The sequence below is a fragment of the Vespa velutina genome, chromosome 13 (genome assembly GCF_912470025.1).
Source record: "Vespa velutina chromosome 13, iVesVel2.1, whole genome shotgun sequence".
NCBI classification, from domain to species: domain Eukaryota; kingdom Metazoa; phylum Arthropoda; class Insecta; order Hymenoptera; family Vespidae; genus Vespa; species Vespa velutina.
This window is the reverse complement of record NC_062200.1, coordinates 3,987,412-3,999,524: the sequence shown is the minus strand read 5'-3', so window position 1 is coordinate 3,999,524 and position 12,113 is coordinate 3,987,412. Positions and strand designations below refer to the sequence as shown.

General features: G+C 34.0%; 1 protein-coding gene across 1 annotated transcript in view; it reads left to right on the top strand.

Moving 5' to 3' along the window:
* LOC124953611 overlaps window positions 1-12,113 on the top strand; it is an 87,345-nt gene that overhangs the window by 42,929 nt on the left and 32,303 nt on the right. Inside the window, 29 exon segments of the mRNA XM_047505213.1 lie at window positions 119-430; window positions 512-826; window positions 912-1,241; window positions 1,331-1,633; window positions 1,708-2,013; window positions 2,204-2,521; window positions 2,618-2,944; window positions 3,037-3,345; window positions 3,541-3,870; window positions 3,976-4,281; window positions 4,387-4,689; window positions 4,787-5,107; window positions 5,200-5,523; window positions 5,762-6,070; window positions 6,147-6,467; window positions 6,540-6,851; window positions 6,934-7,233; window positions 7,313-7,630; window positions 7,715-8,035; window positions 8,117-8,428; window positions 8,502-8,831; window positions 8,921-9,226; window positions 9,309-9,617; window positions 9,701-10,018; window positions 10,099-10,413; window positions 10,569-10,877; window positions 10,961-11,284; window positions 11,362-11,661; window positions 11,747-12,052. Of these exon segments, the coding sequence (XP_047361169.1) occupies window positions 119-430; window positions 512-826; window positions 912-1,241; window positions 1,331-1,633; window positions 1,708-2,013; window positions 2,204-2,521; window positions 2,618-2,944; window positions 3,037-3,345; window positions 3,541-3,870; window positions 3,976-4,281; window positions 4,387-4,689; window positions 4,787-5,107; window positions 5,200-5,523; window positions 5,762-6,070; window positions 6,147-6,467; window positions 6,540-6,851; window positions 6,934-7,233; window positions 7,313-7,630; window positions 7,715-8,035; window positions 8,117-8,428; window positions 8,502-8,831; window positions 8,921-9,226; window positions 9,309-9,617; window positions 9,701-10,018; window positions 10,099-10,413; window positions 10,569-10,877; window positions 10,961-11,284; window positions 11,362-11,661; window positions 11,747-12,052 (9,114 nt within the window).

Below are 12,113 nucleotides of genomic sequence, written 5' to 3'. Positions count from 1 at the left end.
AATTTAAATCGATTCTTCTTATAATTCCTTGTTTTTTATTATCAAAAGAAGTCCTTTACTCTTTGGAGTGTCACACTTTTTGGATAATCTATATTTTCAATCGATCTTCATTTTGCAGTCATTACAACTGAATTATCACCGTGCGAACCATCACCTTGTAGTTACAATGCTATTTGTACAGAACGAAACGGTGTAGGTGCTTGTTCTTGTTTACCAGATTATATTGGTAATCCCTATGAAGGTTGTCGACCAGAATGTGTGGTTGACACAGATTGTGCATCTAGTCTCACTTGTATACAATCAAAATGTCAAAATCCTTGTCCAGGCACTTGTGGTCAAAATGCCGAATGTCAAGTGATTAATCATCATCCTTCTTGTTCTTGTTTCTCTGGATATACTGGAAATCCTTTCCAGTATTGTGCCAAATTTGGTAAATATTTTCCTTAAATTAATCTTTATATTAATCATAAACGTATTACAAGGTGCAGTATTTTTTATTTCAATTTTATAGATCAAGAAATAGAATACAAAGATCCATGTAATCCATCACCTTGTGGACCAAATAGTCGCTGCCGTTCTGTTAATAAACAAGGCATATGCTCTTGTTTACCAGAATATATTGGTAGTCCTCCAAATTGTCGCCCTCAGTGTGTCATAAATTCAGAATGCCCATCGAATCGTGCCTGCATGAATCAAAAATGTATAGACCCTTGTTTGAATGCTTGTGGTACAGCAGCTACATGCACTGTCATCAACCATAGTCCAATTTGTGCTTGTCAACAAGGTTTTACTGGAGAACCATTCACAAGATGTTTCTCCTTACCACGTAAGAAATACTGATTAAAATCGTAAAAATATTTATTAAATTACATTATTTTCATCTTTTGTTGAATTATTTACTGATTTTTTAGAATCTTTACCATCACCTATATATGAATCTGAGCCATGTTTGCCTTCTCCATGTGGCCCATACGCAGAATGTCGTGTTATTAATGGAGGTCCTTCTTGTCAATGTTCACCTAATTATATTGGAAGTCCTCCTAATTGTAGACCAGAATGTACAGTGAATTCAGATTGCTCTAGTAACGAAGCTTGTATTAAGCAACGATGTGTTGATCCTTGCTTAGGTTCTTGTGGAATAGGAACACAATGTACAGTTGTAAATCACATTCCAATGTGTACGTGTCTTCAAGATTATACAGGAGATCCATTTTCGAATTGTTATCCTTCTCCAGCACCTTGTAAGAATACTATATATTTTTTTATTTCTACGAATATAGATAGTATGATGATAATGGATCAACATTATTGTAATAAATTGATTTTCCAGTACCATCACCAGAAAAAGATCCATGTAATCCATCACCTTGTGGGCCAAATGCTTTATGTAATGATGGTATATGTACTTGTTTGCCGAATTATCAAGGAAATCCCTATATAAGTTGTCGTCCAGAATGTGTTCTTAATAGTGATTGTCCTATTTCGAGTGCATGTGTCCGAAATAAATGTATAGATCCTTGCCCGGGTATATGTGGACGAAATGCTATTTGCGATACTTTTAATCACATTCCTATTTGCAGTTGTCCATCTAAAATGAGTGGTAATGCATTCATATCATGTGATTTTATCAAAGGTATGATATATATGGAGATAGATAATTTTATGGAAGTTTATTTATCTTTATTAACATACTTTGTATTTCATTAGAACCAGCATTATTAAATCCATGTAGCTCATCTCCATGTGGTCCTAATAGTCAATGTAGACCTATAAACGGTCAAGCAGTGTGTTCTTGCGTCCCAGGTTATCTTGGAAGTCCACCTACATGTAGACCTGAATGTACCGTTAGTTCAGATTGTGCAAGAAATCAGGCATGTAGTAATCAGAAGTGCATTGATCCATGCGCTGGAACCTGTGGACTTAATGTATATTGTCAAGTTATTAATCACAATCCTGTTTGTAATTGCCCTCCAGCCTATACGGGTGATCCATTTACTAAATGTGAACCAATCAGTAAGAATTTAACTTTATATTAAAAACGATAATCACTTGATTAAAGAACAAAGCTAACATTTTTTTTTTAATATATAATATTTATAATTAAAAAATTATTACGATTAAGTACAAAGTTCTTTAATGAAGATGATGGTCGATAATAAGGACAAAATAAGAAACAGTTTCATACTCTTTTCTTCTTTATTAGTTACTTCTTCATTACCTCAAGAAAATCTATGTCCATCGTGTCAGTGTGGTCCTAATTCTCTATATCAAACAGTTAATGGTAAATCTTCTTGTGCTTGTCAACCTGGTTTCATTGGGTCTCCACCTAATTGTAGACCAGAATGCGTGAGCAATAGCGAATGTGCTAGTCACTTAGCCTGTATTAATCGTAAATGTCAAGATCCTTGTCAAGATTTTTGTGGCTCGAATACCGAGTGTCGTGTAGTTAGTCACACTGCTATGTGCGCTTGTCAGATAGGATATACCGGAGATCCGTTTACAGAATGCATACAAAAACAACGTAAGAATTTAATAAAAGATATATGTAGATTATTTATTTTTATGTATAGTATTCTTCAAAAACGTTATTAATTTATATAATTTCTTCTCTATTTAGCTGATATTGAACTTGAACCATTATCTCCGTGTTCACCATCACCATGTGGTTCTAATGCTATATGTAAAGAACAAAATGGAGTAGGATCTTGTTCATGTGTAATAAACTATATCGGAAATCCTTACGAAGGTTGTCGTCCAGAATGTACGATAAATTCGGATTGTCCATCCAATTTAGCTTGCATAAGATCTAAATGTCAGAATCCTTGTCCTGGTACATGTGGTCAAAATGCTGAGTGTAGTGTTATAAGTCATTTACCAAGTTGCATTTGCATATCTGGATTTACAGGAGATCCATTTAATTATTGTCATCCACAACTGCCACCTTGTAAGTTGTTTAAATTAATATTGTTTCATTTATACTAATGTAATTTTTTCTTATTTATTTGACAAGTTTTTAATAACTTAATATTATTTCAGTAATTGTTGCTAAAGAACCATGTAATCCCTCTCCTTGTGGACCCAATAGTCAATGCCGTGTGATAAACAATCAAGCTGTCTGTTCTTGTCTTCCTGAATATGTCGGTAGTCCACCAGGTTGTAGACCAGAATGTGTGTTAAGTTCAGAGTGCTCTTTAAATCGAGCATGCAAAAATAAAAAATGCGTGGATCCCTGTATCGGTACTTGTGGTGTTAATACAATTTGTAAAATTGTGAGTCATAGCCCAATTTGCGCTTGTAAAATCGATTTTACTGGTGATCCTTTCACCGTATGTTTCCCTATGCCAAGTAAGATTACAGTTTTTTTTTTATTGTATTTTATATAAATTACATTTAATTATTAACCAGTAAATATATCATAGATATTGATAGAAAAGCTATACCTTATTTACAAAATTGTAATTCTTATATATGTTCATATATGAAAAGGTGGTATGGTTTTTCTATTTTTTAGAATAGTAAATTCACAAGAGATATTTTCAGAGAATCCAATTGTAATGACACCAATTCAAAACCCTTGCGTGCCATCACCTTGTGGTCCATATTCGGAATGTCGTGATATTGGAGGTTTTCCTTCATGTGCATGTTCAGTAAATTATATAGGTAGTCCACCCAATTGTAAACCAGAATGCACGATTAATTCCGAATGTACTAGTGATAAAGCATGCATGCAAGAAAAATGTAGAGATCCTTGTCCTGGTTCATGTGGATTAGGTGCAATTTGCGATGTGATCAATCACACGCCAGTTTGTACTTGTCCTAATGGTTTCACAGGTGATCCCTTTAGTAATTGCCAACCAGTACCAAATAAACGTAAGAATTTTTATTTTTCTATTAAATTTCATTATTATAAATTAATGAAACGCATAGTGTTATTCTAAAACAATTGATACAATTTTTATTAATTATAATCCATAGCAATTGAAGATACGCAAGTTGATCTTTGTAATCCTACACCTTGTGGGACAAATGCAGAATGCAATAATGGTCTATGTACTTGTTTATTGGATTATCAAGGGGATCCATACACGCTCTGTAGACCTGAATGTGTTCTTAATAATGACTGTCCCCTTGATAAAGCTTGCATTCGTAACAAATGTACGGATCCATGTCCTGGTACATGTGGACAAAATGCAATATGTAATGTGTACAATCATATACCTATGTGTAGCTGTCCAGAAAGAATGTCAGGAAATGCTTTCGTTCTTTGTTCAGTTATGTTAGGTATGTTTTAATACAATTTTATTATATATAATCACTTTTATTTCATTTCTTTTTATATGTATTTTTCTGAATTGATTGTCTAATTATTGGACATATATCCTATAGATATTGAGAAGGATCCTTGCAAACCTTCGCCTTGTGGTCCAAATAGTAAATGTCGAATTATAAATAACCAAGCAGTATGTTCTTGTGTGCAAGGATATTTAGGAAGTCCACCATCATGCAGACCCGAGTGTGTTCTTAGTTCAGATTGTTCCCGTAATTTAGCATGCAATAATCAAAAATGTATAGATCCCTGTCTTGGTAGTTGTGGCATAAAAACAAAGTGTCAAGTTATCAATCACAATCCTATATGTAGTTGTCTGTCAGGGCATACAGGAGATCCATTTTCAAGATGCAGTCCAATTAGTAAGAAAGAATTATTTCTTTATATCGAAATATTTTTATTAGTATGTTCGAAGATTTCTGATTTAATTAAATATTTAATATATTTATTTTGGAACAGTTGAAGAACCATTACCAGTACCAATTAATCCATGTCAATCGGCAATTTGTGGTCCAAATTCTCAATGTCAGGTTGTGAACGATTTACCTTCTTGTTCTTGTCTTCCGGAATTTACCAGTTCGCCACCAAACTGTAGACCCGAATGTATTAGTAATAGTGAATGTAGCAACAATCTTGCTTGCATTAATCAAAAATGCAAAGATCCTTGTCCAGGTTCTTGTGGTTCAAATGCAGATTGTCGTGTTGTGAGTCATACTCCTATGTGTGTTTGTCATAATGGATACATTGGTGATCCATTTACGCAATGTGTCTTTAAAGAACGTAAGAAATTTTAAACGTTCATTTTATAAAATATCATTTTTAGTAAATCTAATTGTTATATATTTTAATAAATTTACAATCTTTTCCTATAGCTTCATTAAATGATCAAGTTACACCTTGTACACCATCACCATGTGGATCAAACGCTATTTGCAAAGAACAAAATGGTGCAGGTTCTTGCACCTGTTTGTCAGGGTATATTGGAAATCCATATGAAGGTTGTCGTCCAGAATGTATCCTCAATTCGGATTGTACCTCTAATCTTGCATGTATTAGAACAAAATGTCAGAATCCTTGTCCTGGAACATGCGGTCAGAATACAATGTGTAACGTAATTAATCATTTGCCTGCATGCATATGTATTCCTGGATATACAGGAGATCCATTCCAATATTGTACTCCTGTCTTACAAATTGGTAATGTAAATTTATCAATTCTTAGATGTTTTAACCTTTTATTAGTATAACAGATATTATAATGAAAATAATTATATATACCATATATTTACAATTATTTTTATCAATGTCAATTTTCATAAATAGATTCCTCTTGCAAATAAAAGGTTAAATCAGTATTACAATTCCGATAAAAAAGAATCAAAAATAACTTAAAATAATTAAAACAATATTATCTTATATTTTCCTATATCGATAGATTCGGTTAAAAAAGAACCCTGCAGGCCATCTCCATGTGGTCCTAATAGTCAATGTCGTGTAATAAACGATCAAGCAGTTTGTTCTTGTTTACTGGGATATGTTGGAAGTCCTCCAGGATGTCGCCCAGAATGTGTTCTGAATTCGGAATGTCCATTTAATAGAGCTTGTGTAAATCAAAGATGTATAGATCCATGTCTAAAACTTTGTGGTATTAATACAAATTGTATGGCTTTAAATCATAGCCCAATTTGTACATGCAAACAAGGATATACAGGAGATCCTTTCACAAAATGTTTCCTTTTATCACGTAAGACACATTTCATATTAGATATATTTTTTATTCTATTTCTATTAGTATAGCATAACATCATTATTATTTTCAGTATCGTCCATTAATCCACCGATGCCACAAAATCCATGTGTACCGTCTCCTTGTGGATCATATGCGCAATGTCGTGAAATTGGTGGTATTCCTTCATGCTCTTGTCTTTCTAATTACATTGGTAGTCCACCAAATTGTAGACCTGAGTGTACTATTCATTCTGATTGTGCTAGTGACAAAGCTTGTATTAACGAGAAATGTCAGGATCCTTGTCTCGGATCTTGCGGTATTTCAGCTCTTTGTTCAGTCATTAATCATACACCTTCTTGTTCGTGTCCAAATGATTATACCGGTGATCCATTCAGTAATTGTTATTTTAAACGTAAGCTATTTATTATTCCTATATTTATTATTATAAAAAATGAATGTATTGTGATAAGTACTTCAATTATAGCTGAAGAAAAACCACAATTAGAAGCAGATCCTTGTTCTTCATCACCTTGTGGTCCAAATGCAATTTGTACTGACGGAAAATGTAAATGTTTACCTGAATATCAAGGAAATCCATACATTGGTTGTAAACCAGAATGCGTACTTAATGCAGACTGTGATATATCCAAAGCATGTGTACGAAACAAATGTATAGATCCTTGCCCGGGTACTTGTGGTAAAAATGCAGAATGTAATATTTACAATCACATGCCTATATGCAATTGTCCTACTGGTATGACTGGAAATGCATTCGTTTCTTGTCACGTAATCATAGGTATAAATTAATTTATAAATGAATATTGGATAGATATTATTTATTTTTATAACATATTTATAATAACATGAACATATTATAGGCCCAGAGGATCCTTGCAATCCATCTCCATGTGGACCAAATAGTCATTGTCGTGTAATAAATGACCAACCGGTTTGTTCTTGCATTAGTAATTATATTGGAATGCCTCCATCATGTAGACCAGAATGTACCGTTAGTTCAGATTGTACAAAAGATCGGGCTTGTAGTAATCAGAAATGTATAAATCCGTGTCCTGGAACATGCGGAATAAAAGCAACATGTCAAGTAATAAATCATAATCCAATTTGTAGTTGTCTTCAAGGTTTCATTGGTGATCCTTTCGTAAGATGTGAACCAAAACGTAAGATTATTATTTAACTTTACTTATTTAAATCGATTTTAAACGCTTTTAATATTTATATGTATTGGAATTATTTTAGCTGAAATACCAGATAAACCTATAAATCCATGTCAGCCATCGCCGTGTGGACCTAATGCACTATGTAATGTAGTTAATGATTCTCCTTCGTGTTCTTGTTTGCCCAATTTTGTTGGAGTTCCACCCATGTGTAAACCCGAATGTATCAGTAATAACGAATGTGCCAATCATTTGGCATGTATTAATTTAAAATGCAAAGATCCTTGTCCTGGTTCATGTGGTGGGAACGCAGAATGTCGTGTCGTGAGTCACACAGCAATGTGTGTTTGTCTTCTTGGTTATACAGGAGATCCTTTTATTCAATGTGTTGAAAAACAACGTAAGAAAATAGTCATAGTTATCAATTAGCTATTTTATTTATTTAAAAAATTGTTTCGTTATTTCATCTTCTTAAATATTTCAGTTGATGTGCCATCTGTCACAACCACTCCATGTGTACCATCGCCATGTGGATCAAACGCAATTTGCAAAGAACAATCAGGTGTAGGTTCTTGTACTTGTTTACCAGATTACATAGGCAATCCTTATGAAGGCTGCCGTCCAGAATGTGTAGTGAATTCTGATTGTCCACCTACCCTTTCATGCATTGGATCCAAATGTCGAAACCCTTGCCCTGGTGCATGTGGAATTAACGCTGAATGTCAAGTTGTTAATCATTTGCCATCATGTTCTTGTTTTGCGGGTTATACCGGTCAACCTTACAAATTCTGTTTGATAAAAAATGGTAACAATATACTTTTAACTTATTGGCTACATTCCATTTCTAAATGATAAATATTTTTGCAATTTTATCCTTCTCATTTAGAACCGGAGAAGCCATCAAATCCTTGTTTTCCATCACCTTGTGGACCAAACAGTCAATGTAGAGTTATTAATGATCAAACAGTTTGTTCCTGTTTACCTGAATATGTCGGTAGTCCACCAGGATGTCGACCAGAATGTGTTGGTAGTTCTGAGTGTTCTTTGCACCAAGCATGTGTGAATCAAAAATGTATTAATCCATGTCCAGGTCCATGTGGTTTAAATACTGACTGTAATGTCATTCATCATAGTCCTATATGTGCCTGCAAACAGACGTTTACAGGAGATCCATTTACCCAATGTTTCCCGATGCAAAGTAAGACAACTTTTTACAAATTTATGGAGAGTCATTAACTACATACATATACTTATCTCTTAATTTCTTGCAGAACCTATTCTTACACCAGTGCCCATTTTAAATCCATGTATTCCTTCACCTTGTGGACCGAATTCTGAATGTCGTAATATTGGTGATTTACCATCATGCTCTTGTATGCAAGATTATATCGGCAGTCCACCAAATTGTCGTGCTGAATGCACTATTCATTCAGATTGTTCCACTGATAAAGCTTGTATCAGACAAAAATGTAAAGATCCTTGTCCAGGATCATGTGGAAATAATGCAGAATGTAACGTTTTTAATCATATTCCAGCATGTAGTTGTTTACATGGATTTATTGGAGATCCATATACCAATTGTTATCCAAAGATTACATCATGTAAGGATAATTCGATATTATTATTCATCAAACAAAATTAATTAATTTGATTGTATTTCTATTATATACTTCGATATTTTTTATAATAGCAAATGAGCAACCTCCTGAGGATAAATGCAATCCTTCACCATGTGGAGCGAACGCAAAATGTGATGATGGTGTCTGCTCATGTTTATCTGAATTTAGTGGTAATCCTTATATCGCGTGTCGTCCAGAATGTGTTTTAAATACAGATTGTCCTACGGATAAAGCATGTGTACGCAACAAATGTGTCAATCCTTGTATTGGTACATGTGGACAAAATGCTATTTGTACAGTTTTCAATCACATTCCTATGTGCAGTTGTATACCTAACACAAGTGGAAATGCATTTGTCATCTGCCTACCTATTAAAGGTAGATTTCTCCCTACTTTTCTCTTTTGATCGAGAAGACTGTATGTTCACTCGCTAATATTTTTTATATCTTACATTTTTAGAACCTACAGTATCACATAATCCATGTAACCCATCACCGTGTGGTCCAAATAGTTATTGTCGAACTATAAATACGCAAGCAGTTTGTTCTTGTATTGCTGGATATAAAGGAAGTCCACCATCATGTCGACCAGAGTGTATTGTCAGTTCTGATTGTGATAAAGATAAAGCTTGCAGTAATCTGCAATGTATTAACCCTTGCATAGGTACATGCGGGGTTGGTACACAATGTCGTGTTGTAAATCATAACCCCATTTGTAGCTGTCTTCCAAATTTATCTGGTGATCCATTCGTAAGATGCGATCCAATATGTAAGATATTTTTATATTTCGTCATGTTAATTTGTAAAGATAATGGTAATCAAATTATTAGTACAATGTTACATATATTTTAGTGGAGACACCTTCAATTTTCATAAATCCATGCAAACCATCACCATGTGGTCTAAATGCTTTATGTCAAGTAATAAATAATTCTTCATCTTGTGCCTGCATGGAAGAATATATAGGATCTCCACCAAATTGTCGTCCTGAATGCATTAGCAATGCTGAATGCTCGAGTCGATTAGCTTGTATAAATCAGAAATGTAAAGATCCTTGCCCTGGTTCTTGTGGACCAAATACAGAATGTCGAGTTGTAAGTCATACACCAATGTGTGCTTGTTCTGAGGGTTATACTGGAGATCCTTTCACAGAATGTAACATAAAACCACGTAAGGAATTGATATTTAATTACGCTTTTTATAGTATTCACATAAGTATATATAACTTTATAGACAAACTTTGTCTTTAGTTATTCCTACTTCTCCCTGCACGCCATCTCCGTGCGGCCCGAATGCCATTTGTAAGGAACAAAACGGTGTTGGTTCGTGTACATGTTTACCAGAATTTATTGGCAATCCATATGAAGGATGTCGACCGGAGTGTCTAATTAATTCTGATTGTCCATCAAATCTTGGTTGCATACGATCTAAATGTCAAAATCCATGTCCTGGAACATGCGGACCAAATTCTAATTGTCAAGTTATAAATCATTTACCTACTTGCACTTGCGTTCCTGGATTTACTGGAGATCCATTCCGTTATTGTCAGCAGATTCAAGAAAAGGGTAATATAACACTATAGGATTATATAAAACTATTTTATATATAGGATAATATAAAACTATAGGATTTAGTTTAATTTAAATATTTATAAATAATTAATAACTAAAAATTAGAAAATTTTATAAAATATTACATAATCTGTTATTTTGATTTATAGAAGAAGATCATACAAATCCATGTGATCCAAACCCTTGTGGTCCAAATAGTCAATGTCGTGTTAGTTCAAGCAATGTTGTTTGCTCTTGTCTTCCTGAATATAGTGGAACCCCGCCCTCATGTCGCCCGGAATGTGTTATGAGCTCCGAATGTCCTTCCAATAAAGCTTGCGTAAATAAAAAATGCATAAATCCGTGTGTTCAAGCATGTGGACAAAATACAGATTGTTCTGTTATCAATCATAATCCTATCTGTACATGTAAAAGTGGACTTACCGGCGATCCACTAACAAAATGTTTCCCTAATTTACGTAAGTTTAATAACTGAAAGTTATTCAAGATTATATTACAGTTAAATCTTTAAATTCAAACGTATAACTGATCTATTTTACAGCTTTGTCACCCATCTTACCTACGAACCCATGTATACCATCGCCATGTGGGCCATATTCTGAATGTCGAAACAATGGCGGAATTCCTTCTTGCTCATGTTTATCTGCATACATTGGCAGTCCACCTTATTGTCGACCAGAATGTGTTATAAATGCTGATTGTCCTAGCGATAAATCATGCATAAGGGAAAAATGTTTAGATCCATGTCCTGGCTCTTGTGGTACACTTGCCCAGTGTTCAGTTTTCAATCATATTCCAATTTGCACTTGTCTAGATGGTTATACAGGAGATCCATTCAGTAGTTGTGTATTGCAACCATCGACACGTAAGAATGATATGTTGTAAAAAATAACCCGTATTTTATTAACTTCATATCGAATACATGTAATTATCTTATTGTAGCTAATATACCAGTCGACTTGTGTAATCCTTCACCATGTGGTCCGAATACGGACTGTAATGAAGGCAAATGTACTTGTTTGCTAGAATATAAAGGAGATCCTTATGTGGGCTGCCGACCTGAATGTGTTCTTAATACAGATTGTCCTTTGGATAATGCATGTTTGAAAAATAAATGTGTCGATCCTTGCGTTGGTACTTGTGGTCAGAATGCACTTTGTAATACTTATAATCATATACCAATGTGTACTTGTCCTATTGGTATGACAGGGAACGCATTTTTATCATGTTTACCATTCAGAGGTAAGCATAAATTTGATCCTTATTTAATTACAAATTTATGAAAGTATTCTCTTAAAAAATTTTTCAATATCTTTTTTGTAAATAGATCCTGTTGTAACTAATCCTTGCAATCCAACACCTTGTGGACCAAATAGTCAGTGTCGAGAAATCAATGGTCAGGCAGTTTGTACTTGTCTTCCTAACTTTTTAGGAAGTCCGCCTACATGTAGGCCAGAATGTATAACTAGTACAGATTGTAATCCAAATGAAGCATGTATTAATCAGAAGTGTAGAAATCCTTGCGTTGGTACTTGCGGTATTAGAGCTATTTGTCAAGTGGTAAATCACAATCCAATTTGTAGTTGTCCAACTAGTTTAAGCGGTGATCCGTTCGTCAGATGTATACCAAAACGTAAGCTCTTTACATTTTTTGTTTTTTGATTTTATTTTATTATTAATCGAATCAATAACAC